Below are 19108 nucleotides of genomic sequence, written 5' to 3'. Positions count from 1 at the left end.
CTAATGGGCAACGTCAGCTATCAAAGGGAGGTATGATGTAGGCCCCCAGAGGCTTGTGGAAGATAAAGCCCCCCCACCTCCAGCACTCCATTTACATGGAAATCAGGCGTGCTCGATATGGACTTGTCAAATTCATTTACTTTGGGATTTCCTCTTTTCTTATTTCTCCAACCACACCAGAATGCAGCCAGACATTTCAGCAAAAATGCTTCACATACATGAATTCGATCCTCATCCCACGTCCTAAAACTACTCCTTTTTTTTGAGAGGGAGGAGAGGGGCGTTTTTTTCTTCCTCCATCATTACCCAGGCAACCTCATTCACACAGAGTATAATGGGTAAGAAAGGAGAAGACTGGACAGAGGGCTGGAAGAAATAATGAAGTTTGTCCATATTCAGGCAAGCTGAAAGGTTCCTTCTCTCTCTCAACTACCCCCTCCTTTCTCTTCAGACTGCCCAACCCAACTTTCCCACCCCCCTCAGAAACAAGCACAAGGCTTATTGCCCTGGAAGAGGTTGGGGGGGGGGACAACACGAGGAAATGATCTGGTTCCAATTTGTGTCCGTCAGTGGAAAGTGGAGGGAACAAATGATTTCAATTTTTGGTTTGGCCTCTGGTTCCAAGAGTAGCTCCCTCATTACAAAAGGTATCTGGCACAGTGACAGCACAACGGCAGTAGCTATCGATAAAGAAAGCTCTTTGGCGCTTCCTCATGGCCGGGTCAACATCACACTGGTGTAAAGGGGATAACACTGGACCTTCAGTCTGTCTGTGCACTTTTCCCTTGGTCTGAAGGCTCTTCATCAGGGACTGCAGGATGTTCAAGGGGTCACATTAAACACATTTTATTCAAGCTAATATCACACATAAAGTGTTCTTCAAAACATTAAAGTTCATTGGCAAAAGTACACCATGGACACTGAGATGATGCATCCTAAAAAGTCCCATTTCCCAAGAAACTACCTGTTTCTGCTCCTGTCTCTTTAAATGGAAAGGAGCTGCTACAAGGAACTCACAGTGGGTGTCTTAGTTACAGTACTGCAAATGTTCTTAACACCCTGGAACTTGTATGGTCCATCCATATATTTTCTGAACTCACTTATTCCAGTTAAGGCTCAAGGGTAGGCTGAACCCTATCCCAGGGGTCACTGGGCGAGACAAAGGGTACATCATGGATGTGCTACCAGTCTACTGCAGGGCCAATACCTGACAGACAAACACATTCACACTTGCACTCATGGTTAGTTTTGACTAACTAATTCAACTAACCTGCCTGTCTTTGGAAGTGGAAGCCAGAGCACCTGGAGTTGACCCAAGCAAAGACTAGGAGACCATGCAAACTCAGACAGAACCAGGTTGAAAGCAAACCTGGGACTTTTTTTGGAAACCACTAACACTCCATATCACTATCGTGTCTGGTGTAATTATTTTTCTTTATCACTGGTGGGACCAAAAATTAAATAAATTTGATATCAAATGTCCAAACATTCACATAGCAGGAAAATAAAAAATTATTCATTCAGTCATTTTCTGTCACTTATCTGGGTCCCACACTTCCCTATCCTCAGTCAAACTCTTGTAACTCTTCCTGGAGATCCCAAGGTGTTCACAAGCCAGCTGGGAGACAGTGCATCTGGAAAGTATTTACTTTCACTTTTACCACATTTTTTTTTTTTTTTTTTTTTTTTTTTTTTTTACAGCATTATTCCAAAATGGATGAAATTCTTTTTGCAAATTTATCAAAAAAAAAAAAAAAAAAGAAAAGAAAAAGAAAAAGAAAAAATAAATCACATTTGCATAAGTATTCACAGCCTTTGCCATGAAGCTCAAAATTGAGCTCAGGTGCCTCTTGTTCCCACTGATCATCCTTTAGATGTTTCTACATCTTATTTGGAGCCACCTGGGGTGTATTCCGTTGACTGAACATGATTTAGAAAGGCACACACCTGTCTACATATAAGGTTCCACAGTTGACAGTACATGTCAGAGCACAAACCAAGCATGAAGTCAAAGGAATTGTCTGTAGACCTAGGCACAAATCCGGGGAAAGGTACAGAAATATATCTGCTGCTTTGAAGGTCCCAGTGAGCACAGTGGCCTCCATCATCTGTAAATTGAAGATGTTCGGATCCACCAGGACTCTTCCTAGAGCTGGCCACCCGTCTAAACTGAGCTACCAGGGGAGAAGAACCTGATGGTCACACTGTCAGAGCTCCAGCATTCCTCTGTGGAGAGAGGAGAACATTTCAGAAGGACAACCATCTCTGCAGCAATCCACCAATCAGGTCTGTGTGGTAGATTGACCAGATGGAAGCAAAAGGAACCTGAAGGACTCTCAGATCATGAGAAACAAAATTCTCTGGTCTGATGAGATAAAGATTGAAGTCTTTAGTGTGAATGCCAGGCGTCATGTTTGGAGGAAACCAGGCACCATCCCTACAGTGAAGTATGGTGGTGGCAGCATCATGCTGCGGGGATGTTTTTCAGCGGCAGGAACTGGGAGACTAGTCAGGATTGAGGGAAAGATGAATGCAGCAAAGTACAGAGAAATCCTGGATGAAAACCTGCTCCAGAGCGCTCTTGACCTCAGACTGGGGCAACAGTTCATCTCTCAGCAGGATAATGACCTTAAGCACACAGCCAAGATATAAAAGGAGTGGCTTCAGGACAACTCTGTGAATGTCCTTGAGTGGCCCAGCCAGAGCCCAGACCTGAATCTGATTGAACATTTCTGGAGAGATCTGAAAATGGCTGTGCACTGACGCTCCCCATCCAACTTGATGGAGCTTGAGAGGTGTTGCAAAGAGGAATTAGCAAAACTGCCCAAAGATAGCTGCATCAAGCTTGTGGCATCATGTTTAAGAAGAATTGAGGCTGTAATTGCTACCAAAGGTGCATCAGCAAAGTATTGAACAAAGGTTGTGAACACTTATGTACATGTGATTTCTTAGCTTTTTATAATTAATAAATTTGCAAAAAAAAAAAAAAAAAAAATTCATGCTGTCATTATGGGATGGTGTGTGTAGAATTTTGAAGGAAAAAATAAATTTACTTGATTTTGGAATAAGGCTGTAACATAACAAAATATAGAAAAAGTGAAGCAATGTGAATACTTTCCATATGCACTGGAAATCCCTCCAGCATGTCCTGGGTCTTCCCTGTTGGCTCCTCCCAGTTGGATGTGCCTGGAAGACCTCTCCAGGGAGACGACCAGGGGACATCCTTACCAGATGTCCGAATCCCCTTGGCTGGCTTGTTTTGATAGTCGAGCATCTCACTCTGTCCAGGAGCGTAAGCCCAGATACCTGACGGAGGAACTTCATTTACGGCGCCTGCATCCACGACCTTATTCTTTTGGTATTTACACAGAGTTCATGACCACAGGTGAAGATAGGAGCGTACATTGACTAGTAAATTGAGATTCTCGCCTTCTGACTCATTAAATAAATTTATTATAGAGGTTATTTTCTCTTCATCGATGGGTTTTATTTATTGTTAACTGAAAGAAAACAGCTACAAAATAATTTGATTTCTTTGTAAGTGTACTGCCAAGCACAGCTGTCGCCAGTGATAATGCAACAACAAAAGAATTCTTGAAACCTAAATTGAAGCAACCGCCATCTTAAAAAATTACAGAAAACCACTTAAATGATGTATTTTTACCCTCAAAATAAAATTTTCTATTTGTCAGTGTCAAAATTATCATGGTTGGGGTTTTGTTTAATTTAGTATTCAGTTCTTTCTGGGGGTTTTGTCTTGGTTGAGATTTTGTTTGATGTTGTTTTCTTGTTTGTGTTTCTTTGTTTGCATGCTCTTGACTTTCGGTGTGAGCTTTGGTTTGGGGTGTGTCTGTTCCTTTTGTTTGCCACGCCCTTTTCCTACTTGTCTCCGCACCTGTGTCTGATTTACTGTGATCACACCCTCTATTTAAGTCTTGCTGTTTCTGTCCTTCAACGCCAGATCATTGTGCTTAACCGCCTTTGCTTCCAGCCTTCCTTCTGAGTTTTTGTCAGTCTTTGTTCTGATTGCCTGCCGTGTTTTTTCAACCACCTGCCTGTTTTTTGACCATGCCTTGTTTATGTATCTATTATCGTTGCTGATCTTTGTGTACCGAATCCTGCCTGTGACCAGATTAAACCTAGTTGAGCGCTGAACGTCTGAGTCAGAGTCAAATATTTGTGTCCAGCCTTCTTTGGCTGGACACAAATGGCTTTGGTTGATAAAAGTTAATCACACATTTTTCACATTTTCATTATTTATAAATAAGATACACTTAGTATATTATATTTGGCTAGCTGTCATTTTTCAAATGTTTGATGTGCCATTAAAAGTTTTGCATCGTATTTTATGGAACATAAGTCTAAAATGAACTGTTTTACACTGAAATATTGCTTTTATTTGGGTGCTTTGTACAAGTACAGGCATGTAGTTGTGGGACTTGTTAATCACAAAAAGGTCAGGTCAAATCTAGTGCTGTACCTTGCCACTCCTACCACACCTTGGAACCACCTTAGGTCTTGAATGGCATCCACACAGGCAGACAACCAATACATCCTCACCTCTCAAAATTAGCCATCTATTGGATGCAGCCAGGTGAACAGTGGGTGTGTTCTTGGCCTTGTCCAGCTCCTGGGTTACTCAACACTGAGGCACCTGTGTCCTGGATCATGGACAGAAAAATGTGCAAAGTGGTCGGTCAAAGGGCATTGAGATTGGTCTCTCTAAGTATTCATTTGATGCAAAGCAATTCCAGCCATGCTCAAGGATCCTCATGAGTTAGGTGTTAGGGTTAAGGTACCTTGACACTAGCGTGAATTTGATCCATGCACTGGTACGCAATCTGCTGTGCCAGAGAGTAAACTCTTTGTAAACTTGTTGTAAACTGTCACGGCTGAGTGCAATTGCGCAAAGAAAATTTGGAAATGTTGAAATTCTCTGGCACGCATTAATTTTCTGACGTGAACATCGCGCAAACAATTCAAAACACTGTGTGTCACTGCGAGTCATTTCGTCAATGCACCACAGCGCAGCTCATGTACAATTATGATGAGATGTTAAATCCATATTGAACATAATTTTACAAATACTCATAAGAAGGAATGAAAGTGCAACTGTTTTACCAAGCCATTAGAATATAAATACTACAAATAATTACCTTTGAGATGATTCCAAATGCGTTCTCCAGGTCATGAAGTGCACAAGAACAGCTGCAGCTGTAGAAAATTCCTCTATGATTCCGGAAGTGATTAGAGGTGGTTTCATCAGCCAAATTCTGAGAGCAAATGATTAATCCACTATGAAATAATTATTTTATATAACACAGCGTCCAATAACACAAAGCGTGGCATCCAATGGAACACAGCAGGTCGCACTGGCACAACGAATTGTGCGGCAGTGCAAGAGTTAAATGCATGGAAGTATCAAGGCACCTTTAGGCTCCCCTCATGTGAGACCTAGGTTTCTGCTGTTGTACAAAACACAAACCCTCAATCATATTAACTTTTAAAAGGTAAATGAGAGCTATTTTGGCACAGTATAACTACTAAGAAGTCATCTATTTCTTGCTTTTATTGCTTTGATTCTTCTAAGAGCTCTGACTATTTTTTGGGTTGGTCACTAACTAATTTCCACACATGACCTTCTTTTGTGCTGGGGTGACCTCTGCAGCCATCAGAGCTTACACAATGCATGCTATGACACTGACGGGGGGAACAAGTCAGAGTCGAAAAGATGGGAGGAGAGCACAGAGAGACTCAGGGAGGATCCGTGTGTGTGTTTTTTAACCATGTGAGAGATTAAAAATAAAAAAAATCATTCTCTCCTGGTTTCTCACCTGTTTTTCAGATTGTGAATCTCACTGTAAAGCCTCGAAGGGAAAAATGAAGATCACCATGAAGAAATACTGCAAAAAAGACTATGGTGAGTCCAGCATGCAGGAATGTGTGCCGTTAGACGTCAGCCAGCAGGCGAGAGGTCAAATGTCTCAATCGGACCCGACAAAGCTGAGCCACACCCTCGTTAATTTAAAAAATAGTAAGAATTCTGTCCCCTGCAATTGTTTTGCAAAATTATTTTTATCATTTCTAAATTATGTTGCTTATTCAACCACGAAAGATGGAGTCCAGCTGCAATCTGTAATATCTACTAATATAACAGCAAGCTGATAAATACATTCATGCAGGTGCTGAAATAGCATTGGTAAAAAAAAATGTTTTAAAGATTCTCCCATCTCACAGGAAACTCACTGAGGTGTCCTTGAGCATAAAGTAGCACTTTGCACGGCAGCAACCGGACTTTGGTATGTCAGTGTGTGTGAATGTGAAGCATCACTGAAAAGCAGCTGATACATCTGCATCAGATGGAAAGTGCTGTATAAATGCAGCACAGTTTCCATTCATGACTCACACCAAGGAGGTGATGTTTTCAATGCTGTTTGGTTGTCCGTCAGCAGAATTACCCAAAAACTACTAAACTGATTGTCAGGATTTGGGACCCACAGAGGTGGATTCAGTTGCATGAGGCGGTGGATAAGAATGCAGAAAGCCTTATTTACAACCCCAATTCGAATGAAGTTGGGACATTGTGTAAAACGTAAATAAAAACAGAATATAATGACTTGCAAATGCTCTTCAACCTATATTCAATTGTATACACCACAAATTCAAGATATTTAATGTTCAAACTGATAAACTTTGTTTTTTTGTTTTGTTTTTTTTTTGTGCAAATATTTGCTCATTTTGAAATGGATGCCTGCAACACATTTCAAAAAAGTTGGGGCGGGGCAATAAAAGACTGGGATAGTTGATGAATGCTCAAAGAACACCTAATTGGAAACAGTTGAGTGTCATGATTGGGTGTAAAAGGAGCTTCCCCAAAAGGCTAAGCCATTCACAAGCAAAGATGGTGTGAATAACTGCATGAAAAATAGTTCAGCAGTTTAAGAACAATGTTTCTCAATGTTCAAGTGCAAAGAATTTAGAGATTCCATCATCTACAGTTATTAATATAATCAGAAGATTCAGAGAATCTGGAGAACTTTCTACACATAAGTGGCAAGGCTGAAAGCCAACATTGAATGCCCGTGACCTTCGATCCCTCAGGCGGCACTGCATTAAAAACCAACATCATTGTGTAAAGGATCTTACCGCGTGGGCTCAGGAACACTTCAGAAAATCATTGTCAGTTAACACAGTTCGTCGCTACATCTACAAGTGCATGTTAAAACTCTACCATGCAAAGTGAAAGCCATACATCAACAACATCCAGAAACGCCGCCGCCTTCTCTGGGCCTGAGCTCATTTGAAATGGACAGATGCAAAGTGGAAAAGTGTGCTGTGGTCTGATGAGTCCACATTTCAAATTGTTTTTGGAAAACATGGACGTCATGTCCTCTGGACAAAAGAGGAAAAAGACCATCCAGATTGTTACCAGCGCAAAGTTTAAAAGCCAGTATCTGTGATGGTATGGGAGTGTGTTAGTGCCCATGGCATGGACAACTTATACATCTGTGATGGCACCATCAATGCTGAAAGGCACATCCAGGTTTTGGAGCAACACATGCTGCCATCCAAGCCACATTCTGCACATGTTACAACAGCATGGCTTCAGAGTAAAATAGTGCAGGTACTAGACTGACCTGCCTGCAGTCCAGACTTTTCGCTCATTGAAAATGTGTGGTGCATTATGAAGCGCAAAATACGACAACAGAGATCCCGGACTGTTGAACAAATGAAGTCGTACATCAAGCAAGAATGGGAAATAATTCCAACCAAAAAGCTTCAACAATTAGTGTCCTCAGTACCCAAACGCTTATTGAGTGTTGTTAGAAGGAAAGGTGATGTAACACAGTGGTAAACATACCACTGTCCCAGCTTTTTTTAAACATGTTGCAGGCATCTATTTCAAAATGAGGAAATATTTGCACATAAACAATTAAGTTTATCAGTTTGAAAATTAAATATCTTGTCTTTGTGGTGTATTCAATTGAATATAGATTGAAGAGGATTTGCAAATCATTGCATTCTGTGTTTATTTACATTTTGCACAACGTCCCAAGTTTATTGGAATTGGGGTTGTACAATGAGGATTTTGATGGTTTTCATAGGAGTAGCTGTTGAGGCATGGAAAGAGGAGGCACCTGTAGTCTGGAAGGAGGTTGGAAGCAAAGTAGCCAGGGCCAGGTGGAGATGGTGATGGTGGCAAAAATCCATGCAGGGCAGGAAATCTCCAGGAACAAGTTTGGTGACCCCGTGCCATAGGGTGAAGCAGATTAGAGTCCAGGATGTCCCGCTGGAGGGGATGCCAGTACATTGCAGGTTATTTACCCAGTCAAGGTTGATATCCATTTACAGCTGGATGGATTGCAACAATGCAGGTGAAGGAAGCTGAAATGTAGCCTAGAACTGAACCTCAGTTTGTATATTGATACTGCAACTCCGATCCTTCAGGGGCACAAAAAGACTGATTCATTATTTATTAAATGTTTATTATTAATATTATGGAAAACTGCAAATTACAGTTGATTTTATGTAAGTAAAATGCTTACGTTTTTTTAAGTGCCACCACAAAAACCTGCCCATTTTTCAAAACACAAAATAATAATTTTTACTTTTTTTTTTTTTTTTTTTTTTTTAGCTCCATCTGCAAAAACTTTGCGCTCTCCAGCTACAGCCGCCCCACTGTACTAAAGGTTTGTTCCATTAGCTCTGCTCAAATGTTCCCCCAGTTTTGATGCGTTTCAAAGTTGAAAATGTTGCATCACATTCAAAATCAACATTCTTTTCATCGGTGTGTCAGAAACACGGCTTTATTCACTTTAAACATTGGCCAAATCTATTTTTATTCCCTCTTACTATTTCAAAGAGTGTAACTCTTTATTTAATAAGAAGCCAAATACAGCCATTATTCATATTTCCATTTATTTAAATCTCAGTAATCAGAGCGGAGACGGACCATGCACCTATAAATCAGTCAGGCTGGTTCAAGCGAAGCAGGCGCTTTCTGTTGGGCTTTCATTGAAGTTCCTCTACAAAAATCTGGAGGCAGATGATTGGGTCTGAGCCGTGCTGAGGCAGGATGGCAGGCATCATTGCTTAGCATGCATTCCCTTTGCCTCGCTCCGATTCATTTCTCAGGCCTGTCGCCTTGCTTTTGTGGGCCTTTAGAGCCTTCCTGTTCTTCAGGGGCCGCACCCCCCCCCATGTGTGAGTGGTGATGCAGGCCCCCGGGGGTCACGGGAAGAGGCCCCTCTGTTTAAACACAGTTGTGCGCTAAGCATTCCACAGGGCACAAACAGGTGGGAAATTAGGCAGACGGTGACGGATTACCACCCCGAGGAGAAAGAAATATGTTATGTTTATTCAATTTTTTTTTTTCATCACCGTCGTAGCTACGGAGACGGTGCACACAAAGGGGTTATATTCTCCCCTGACGCCCTCCTCGGCACACACGTACCCTCCCTCCCTGTGCCACCAGGAGAACAATGAATCAAAGGGCCGCGTGTTTACCAACGCTCTGGGATCGCGCACAAAAGCCGGGCCTCCCAGCTTCCTTGAACACCCCTCTGTGCTCACCCAAGGGTAACAGGTCCCTGATCATTCACTCAGCTGATAACCAGGCGGGACAGGGGCCTCGCCGCGCTAATTAAGCAGGCCCTAATTTCATTAGCCCTTGCTTGTTGGTGTTCGACAGTGTCAAGTCACAGCACGCTGCCCGAAGTCAATATACTCGGTGGGAACTTTTCCTGTGAGGAAATCTCCATCCGCATTCATTCTATAAGTGCAGGACCATCATGCACTTTTTCTCTTCCTCTCACAAAACTGTCTTCTCCATCACCAGTGCTCATGCACTATTTACTCTGACCCTGTGTTCCCATTCCAGCTCTAGTGTCTATTTAACTCAAAGTAGGAAAAGGCGCGTATTTGTGTGTGTAAATACGCTGAGACTGAGAACACACTTGAGATGGGGGGGAAAAAAAGGAGATACAGCGATGGTGCTGGATGCTGAACCTCAACTCGGTCCTTGGAGTTCACAGCGGCAATTTGAGACGAGTGCTATCGCCGCTGGATTCACACGGTGGGAAGTTGGATACAACTCTGGGAGCAAAACCCTGGAAGCTCGTGAGGTCGGAACATATCCCGGCTCTCCTGGAAGTTTCTCTGTGGCCGGGAAGACAAATGGAGGCCCCTCCTTCTCCTCACAGGCCCTTTATCTGTCTGGATGAAGGAGAGCGCTGCAGCATTATGTGCAGCGGCACATAATGAATGGCGGCGCAATGAGTGCCATCAACTCCGACCAGCAAATGTTTTTCTGAAAACAGCAGCCATCAAAGAAACCAATGTGCTGAAATATACTTAACAAAAATATGAATGCAACACTTGTTTTCATGCTCATTTCTTAATGTGTTGAAGGAAAATATCTAAGATTTCTTCAACGCATACAAAATGCTAATTTCTCTTTCTCTCTCTCTCTAAAAAAACACAAATTCATTGAAATCTGTCATAGTGAGAACTTCACGTTTTCCAAGATAATCCATCCACCTGGCAGCAGTGACATATCAAGATGCCGATTAAACGGCATGATTAGTGCACCGGCATGCCTTGGACAGCGGTGCACACAGTTCAGCGTAACTGCAAACAGCTAATTAATGAAGCTGACTTCTTTATCAACAGATTAGCTTTTCAGCTAATTTTTCAAAACCATTTGTGACCCAGTTAGTTTCCACTAAATTTAGTTCTGCTCACATTATTTTTTTATGTAATTTTTAAATGATTACTAAATTCTCTCAGCTTGTCCCTTTTTCACTCAACATCATCACAGCGAATATTAATCCACGTTGATTTGGTACAAGTTTTATGCCGGATGCTCTTCCTGACGCAGCTCCATGTTACAAGGAGAAATGGTACCAATGGATTTGAACAAGGCACCATTGGCTTTGGAAGAAGACACACAAACTGCTTAGCCATCATGCTGCCCGAGCATTTGTAAACCTGAACATTATACATGTCTGAGTGACTATCACACTGGGAAGGACTGAGGAAATGTATGATTTAAGGATTCTTTATTGTCATACCATATATGCTTCCACGTGACATGATATGAATGGATTGGATTTGGATTTACAAGGTCCCAGGTGTTAAATAAGATAAACTAGTCTAGAGTAGGGGATAGAAATAAATAAGAGCAAGAATAAAAAACAAAATATAATAAAAAGCAACACAGTTGTAACAAGCAGCATGACAGAATTGTTGTGAAAAATACGGTTGTGCAGAGTTCAGTTGTTGTGCAAATATACGGGTGTGTAAAAGGCCAAGGTGTTGTGCAACCAAGCTATTAATGGGTGTTTACCTGTCCAAGGTAGTATAGTCAAAATTAATGTTAATGTGCAGGAAGCAGCAGAGCTATAGTGCTTTAGCTGAACTCAACAGCTTCACAGCCTCTGGGAAGAAGTTGTTTCTCAGTCTGGTGGTTCGGCACCTGATGCTCCACCAGCCTCCTGCCTGAAGGGAGAGAAACAAATATTGTGCTTGCTGGGTGGGCGGAGTTTTTTTATACTGGAGGCCCTTGTTCGGCATCTATTTGTATCAAGGGCCATGATGGTGGGTAGTCTGTCTCCCACAATCCTCTGTGCATATTTGTGTGAGTAACAGATACGAAATTTTGATATCCATTTCTGTGATTTTTTTTTTTGTTTATCTTGTACAAGTCCTTTTGTCATTCATTAAATGCGTTCCTTGTCAGCTGATGTCCAGCAAGTCTGTCAGAAAGGTTTGTTCATGCTCAAAACTTTGAGTGGACATCAGACAGAGGGCTTCCCCAGTGGTTGTATGTTTGTTTGCCATTTCTTATGTGTTTTGTCTTGTATTTGTTCATTACTTCTGCAGTACTCATGCGTTCTTATCCTGTTGTTGTCATCTGTTTTGCTTCTGACTGGGCTCCATAAGAGTGGGAGCAGGGGGAAGGGTCCTTGGGTGACTGCCCTGACTCATCTGCTGCTGGTCCTGTTCATTGTCACTGGTACTCAGAGGAGGAGGTGGAGGAGAGGCAGCCCTCCTCCCACACCTGGCTTGGGCTTTCTGCCTCCCCTTCCTTCTCTTCTTTGCCGACATACTGAAAGAGAAATGAGAGATGGGAATTGTTGAGAAGTGCAGGAATGGTGCCCACGCAGTAGCTTCATTTATTGGCCTTTTGTGACGTGACCTGTGCTTATACATTTGTTGTATGTTTTCTCCATTAGCTTGCTGGAAGACACCCAGCAGATGTTGATTTTATCCATTCAATATCTATTTGTCAACCATGCGCTTCTGTTGGTAAAGTCACTACACATTCGGTGGTTGTCCGGACATCACAGTGATGAAGTAATGGCTCCTTGGTCTGACAGAGAAATCTGCACAGGGTATCTTCTGCAAAGGCAGTTTAATGCATTTCCTGGTATTACAACATGTGCTTAAAATAGATACCAGGTTCAGTGTGTTGTGAGTGACCAATTTGAATGGTTTGCTATGAGGCATTGTATTATAAACAGATGAGCTATTTTCTATAAAATTCCACAAAATACTGCCCAGTCTCTGGCTCTTCTTGAACCCGAAGAGAAGATGTTGGATACATTCTAGCAGTATATCTGCTTGCAGATATTGCCTGCTGCTAAATACTCATACTATGTTTAGTTCAATTTATTTCAATTCAATTAATTTATTTACACGGCACCAAATCACAACAAAGCTGCCCCAAGGCACTTTACATGGGCAAGGTCTAAGCTGACCAACCCCCCTGAGCCAGCACATAGGCAACAGTGGTAAAGAAACCTCCATCAGTCATTCTGGAGGAAGAAAGCTCCAGCAGGCCAGACTCCGAGGAGTGGACCCTGCTTAAGCGATTCTGCCAGACAGAATTCAAGGTCAGTCCCATATCCCTGCCACCAGCAGGGGCACATCGACTGTCGTTATGGAATGTGGTGGGTCAAATCAACCTTCTATTATGACCACTCACTCAGGCACAAGACACTCAGGATCTCTAGTCTCAGCAGCGATACCTCAGGCAGAGAGAAAAAGTGCAGACTCAACTGGCCAGAACTAACAAGCACTGTTATTTTTCCTCTGGTTCTTTCTGTAACACTGCCCTACACAAAGTATTAACTCCAACTATTCCTCACTTTTAAATTTATTCAAAGTCACAGTGAAAAAGAATATCAGGCCTGGATTCTGTGGAACTTCTCTCACAGACAAGATCTGCCCTTACAGAATCCCGAACAATGGACACAAACAATTTTTATAAAACATTTCATAGGCGTGACATAGGCAGACTTTATTTTGCAAAATCCTTTCCTTATTGGCCCCCGTGGGTATTCGAGGGAGGTCCAACCCCCTGCCCGAGACCCGCGCAGTAACCGGATATGTATGATTTATAATGTCCTAAACGGTAAAAAAAACTGGTTAAATATGGTTCAACATGCACATACCAACAGAGAGAACAAAGGAAAGTAAGAATAACAATGAAAACTAAGAATACAATCCTAAGTAAGATAACTGCAAAGGAAGATGTCGGAGACCAGGGAATACTCCTAAATTGGATTTGGTCGGTCAAAGGAGCTGCAAATGTGTTTCTCAGCTCAATCCTAAACATGGCAGGCTTATCAGCCTCTGAATGTCAAAATGCCCCGCTGTTTTCCTCCAGAAGAATCTCTACGGCCTTGGTGAACCATTCAGTTGCCCCTCTTATCTTCTGCCCTCCCCTACAGTCTGATGTTGTCAAGGCAACTCCAGACATTATGGACACACTGACTGAAATTGATGCAAACTCGTCTGACTGATACGAAATCATCTCATCTGCACACATGACACACACTCCCCACCACCACCCCCCGCCCCCCTTGACTCCGCCCTGCCACTCCCCCCGAGCTCACGGCTACATGCGATACTGCTGCGGCCACAACCACACTCACATTGCCTCAGTTTGGATGATGGACTGTCTTACAGTTTAGCCTACATAAACAATCAAATATATATGTATGGTTGTTTTAATTCTGATGTGTGCCATTATTACGTTCAACTAGTAATAATTGTGGATTAATTGTATTTTTGTCTGAGGTGATTGGGTGTGAAGAAATTTTGTTGCACTATAAATCTATCTATCTAAATACCAAAACGAGTACAGAAGAAAACAAAGAAAACCATAACTGAACACACAAATATATCTAACAGCACCCAGGGTATTATTTTTGAGTGCAATAAATGGACAGAGAAGCAGAAAGAGTACTAATGTGGTCGCTGGCAGCTAACCCTTTGCTTCAATAACCAATCCAAAATGTTTTGGTATAATGAGACTGAAACCTGTTCCATTTTTAATAGCACAGTTTAAGAGGAGAGGAAAAATGATTCAACACTATGCACATAGGTTGGCCATATGAAAGAGAAAACAGATGAGTCTAATCTGGAATTGAATGACTCAACAGAATCCAACTGTTTTATCTCAGCAGACAGATCGTTCCATAAAACGTGCATGATAAGAGAGCGCTCTGTGGCTTGCTGACTTCTTTTTAACCTGTTCAAATAGGGACCAATATAGCAACGTTCCAGTATGTTACAGTGTTACAAAAAATATTCAGGCCACTACATGGAGGATCAGTGTCACTCTTTTCTAAAACATTATTGTGGCTCCAGGGAGAACCAGAGCTTCCAGAGATAAGAATTCTGTTTGATTTTACACTACAGGGAGTAGTATAGCAGTCTGGATCAAGTAACCAATTTGTATTGGTACTTCGCATAATTCCAACACAGGGGCTAATTTGAAAACTCCCTCTGACTTTTTAAATCCCTCCTACAAAGATTCTACATTTAGGACGGCACTGTGGCACATGTGTGCTTTCTTCCAAAACAGAAGATTCCTGGTTCAAGTCCACCCATGCCCATCCTGTATGTATAATTATTGCTATGGTCACCCTGCACAAAAAAGGAGAAGCCAAAACAATAAATAAATAAATACTTACTTACAAAAGTTGTGTATTTGTTGGTGCAAGATGTTACAATAGTGGAATTTCCAGCACTAAAGTCCAGTAGATGTTCAGGTTGCATTACCTTTGTAAGAAAAAAGTGCTATATTTGAATTGACATGACATCATTAGTAGTTTTCACCAACGAAAGGCAGCATTTTTCTTAATTACAGAGAGAAATCTACATTCAAATCAAATTGGAGTTGACATGCACACCTTGCTGAGCATTTACAGTATCTGCTGTTTCCCCTTCACCACTTTACAAATTTATAGGCCCATGCACAGAGAAATGCACCACATGGTCAAAAAATGTAGTAGTTGACACTCCCTCACAGTACAAGTGATACTCCTCATTTGGATCTCACTAAGTAACCTTTCATTTGAGAAGTTGTCATTCCAGTGGTACAGAAGGGTCCTCCAAAGAGACCAAGTACCAAAGACAAACAGTCATCATCACCTTAGGTCATTTGTTAGTGCCCAAGTCCCACAGCCATACAGTAAGACAGGAAGCACCAGGACCTTGAACACTTAGAGTCTTAGACCTTCATTCTTGCATTTTTGTGTTACAGAGAAACAAGCCACACAACCAAAATGTTACAGCTGACGTTCGTTGACGATACAAGTGATATTCCTCATTTGAGTCTCCCTAAGTAAACTTTCATTTGATAAAGTCAATACACTGGGGCACAAAGATCCTACAAAGACACCACGTTCTAAAGAAATCAGTCTTCACCTTCAGCCACTCATTAGCACCCAGGTCTCACAACCATACAGTAAGTCAAGAAGCACTAGGATCTTGAAGACCTAGACCTTCATTCTCCTGCAAAGGTGTGCAACTATTGAAGAGGCCACTCCGTCTCCACCTGTTAAAACTAGTCATTTGTCTGCTCCAGCCAGGTGAAACATAGGCATACCCTTTGCATTTTATGGTTGCTAGGGTCTTCAACACAGATATTTTTGCGTTAGCAAGAAACAAGCCACCCGACCAAAATGTTACAGCTAACATTTTTGACGATACAAGTGAAACTCCACTTTGAGTCTGCGTAAGTAACCTTTCATTTGATAAAGTCATTCCACGGGCACAAAGATCCTCCAGTAACACAACATTCAAAAGAAATAGTCTTTGCCTAAGGTCACTCATTAGCGTCCAGGTCTCACAACCATGCACTAAGTCAGGAAGCACTAGGATCTTGAAGACTTGGACCTTCATTCTCCTACAGAGGTTTTCAACCATCCAGTAGACCGATCCATCCCCACCTGTCAAAGTAGCCATTTGTCTGCTGCAGCCACGTGAAAAGTAGGCATGCCCTTGGCATTTTCTGGTTGCTGGAATCCTCAAAAATGAGGCTTTTTTTGTGCTACATAGAAATAAGCCACATATCCACAATGTTTTATCACTATGCAAGTGATATTTTTCATGTAAATCTCCATAAGTGACTGTTCATTTGATACATTCAATACAGCGATACCCAAGACATCATATCTTGTTGTGCCAGTACTGCAACCAGTTCAGGCAGGGTACTGAGGTAGGTAAAAGGAAAAGGATACCCAAGACATCCACCTTACAATTGAGGGACTAGTAGTTCCTAGTACCAATGCAACTTTGTTCTCATGACTTTATCCTTGTGGTGGAACCCATATGTGCGATTGTATGGCTTACGATTTTATAACGCCAGCTTTTGTCTTCTCCACCAGCTGTGCAAGTTCATGTTCTAAAAGGAGACAAGGCAGGGGAGTGGTGGAAATTCACTGTCAACATCATCTCAGTCTATAAGCAAGGTGAGCACCGCATCCGACGTGGGGACCAGCTGCTGTGGGTACGCGCCAAGGATGTGGCGTGCAAATGCCCAAAGATCAAGCCTGGGAGGAAGTACCTGCTGCTGGGAACAGACGATGATTCTCCCGGGCAGAGCGGCGTGGTGGCAGACAAGGGAAGCTTGCTTATCCCCTGGAAGGACCTGTGGGGTCGCAGGCTGAGGAAGTTCCAACAGCGTGACAAGAGGGGGAAGTGTTAAAAGTAGATGGAGGGGTGGAGGCAAAACAGTGCCTCCACTGGGATGAATGCAGAAGAAGAGGAAAGGATGAATGAAAAGATGAACTGGAAGAATACATGATTATCAGAAAGTAGGCGAGTAAGGAGCGGGCGGGGTGGGGGGGGGATGACTGAATGCTGCTGCTCTAAATTGGAGCAAAGAGTTTAGTGTTATTAGGAACTTTTGTGAAGGAGCTTATTCTACAGTTGTTCTGCTTTTGTTTGTCTTTCAAGGTTCATTTTGTTGTGAAATTGCAGAGTTTGCACCTAAAGTTCCACATATGTCACATCCTGACTATTGAACCCATCATGGTATTGCTTTTATAAGGCCCTTGTTCAGTTGTTTTAAAAAGCAATGCATCAACATTTTGTATTTTTTATTTTATTTTTTAAAACGATCAGTTTGTTCTGTGCTCTTGGAAAATATGTCGTAAACTGAAAAGTGATTTCACTCATGTATGATAAACTGCTCTTCCAACATGCCAGTTGAAAGTGAACTACGAAACTGAACGAGAAAGTAAAACAGCCGGTGCCATTTTTACCCGAGAGCTCCCTGCTCATACGTGAGTGTTACCTCAGTGAAACAAACTCTACTTCAAAATGCCATAACAACAATGATGCATTCATAGTGCTCATTACAAGCCAGTCTTTGCTCAGTGCTTCTTCAAATATCAGCAGTTTAGTGCGGTAGTGACCTCTGCAATGTTAAGTAACCATATGTGCGTACATAGGCATTATTTTTGGTAGCTGATGCCATAGTGTTGACTAGATCTAGAGTAGATACATCAACTGTGCACTTATTTTTGCTAGCCAGAAGTTGTAGAACATATGAAATATGTTCACTTTTTATTATTATTATTAATTTTTTTTTTCTGAGTGGCATCCAGATTAATTGCAATACTATATGATGCAAACATTTGTATAGTTAAAAGTCTGGTCAACATAGCTGTGTTGTCGTGTTTGAAATGATCTATCTGGTTAACAGAAACAACACAAATTCATCACAACTTATAACTCAGAACTGGGGGTTGGGGGGGTTGCTTTTGTGCACAGCCCGCTACTTTACAAAAAAAAAAGAAAGAAAGAAAGAAAGAAAAACCATGATGATTTTCAGACTGTTTGTGTCATCTTTATTTTGTTGTCAAATTGTTCCAAATATACAAAATTGTTTATCTTCTGTGGGTTGAACAATAGATATTCAACTGTGATTCTTCAGGGGAAATATTTTTCCTGACCTACCACTCAAATATGGTGACGTGAAAAAGTTAGTGCATCCTTGAGTTTTTGCACATTTGAAATTTTTATGACATAAAAAAACAGGCTTATTATATTAAAATTTCTAAAATAATGCCCTTTAAACTCACAGTGAAAAGTAATGTCTACGTCATAAATTAAAAGAAATAAAAGTATAAAAACCAAAATGATGGTGTGAATAAGTAAGTGCACCCTTTATTATAACACATATAAACCATCACTTTTACATCCAGTCTTCATCAGACAAGTCAGGGGATGGATACATACATAAACATTCACAACTGTGAAACACCAAATTGACATGAAACTTTCACCAAATGTCAGTAACAACCCAACTAATCCACACATAGAAATAAATCAAACCATAGATGTCCATAAATTAAGTTATGTGTAATAATGTGAAATTACACAGGGAAAAAGTATTGAACATCTGAAGAAAGGCAGGTGCAAAAGGCATGGAAAGCCAAGACACCAACTGAATTCTATCAGTAATAGGAAAGTAACGTCTACATTATTAATTAAAAGAAATAAAAGTATAAAAAAAATGATGATGTGAATAAGTAAGTGCACCCTTTATAACATATATAAACCATCACATTTACATCGAGTATTCGACACATCAGGGGATGGATACATAAACATTTCCAAGACACTGATTATGTTTTGTTGCACAGTCACTCAGTTTTTGGGAACTGCCGCCTCCGGGTGGATTTACCATACAGTACCACATGTTGTGTGGGCCGCCAGAAGAGGAGGTACTGCTGGCCCACCACCAGAGGGCGCCCTGTCTGGAGTGCGGGCTCCAGGCACCAGAGGGCGCAGCCGCCTCACAGGA

The 19108-nt window shown here is 41.6% G+C and overlaps 1 protein-coding gene across 1 annotated transcript in view; it reads left to right on the top strand.

Annotated features, from left to right (window-relative positions):
* ntn1b (netrin 1b) overlaps positions 1-17079 on the top strand; it is a 119041-nt gene extending 101962 nt beyond the window's left edge. Inside the window, exons 5-6 of the mRNA XM_034190338.1 lie at positions 5846-5920; positions 16683-17079. Coding sequence (XP_034046229.1) covers positions 5846-5920; positions 16683-17002 — 395 coding nt within the window. The 3' untranslated portion in view covers positions 17003-17079. The remainder of the gene's footprint in view (positions 1-5845; positions 5921-16682) is intronic.
* Positions 17080-19108: the final 2029 nt, after the last annotated feature.

This window comes from Thalassophryne amazonica, chromosome 16, assembly GCF_902500255.1.
Source record: "Thalassophryne amazonica chromosome 16, fThaAma1.1, whole genome shotgun sequence".
Lineage (NCBI taxonomy): Eukaryota > Metazoa > Chordata > Actinopteri > Batrachoidiformes > Batrachoididae > Thalassophryne > Thalassophryne amazonica.
The sequence above is the reverse complement of the archived record's forward strand: the minus strand, read 5'-3'. Positions and strand labels throughout refer to the sequence as shown.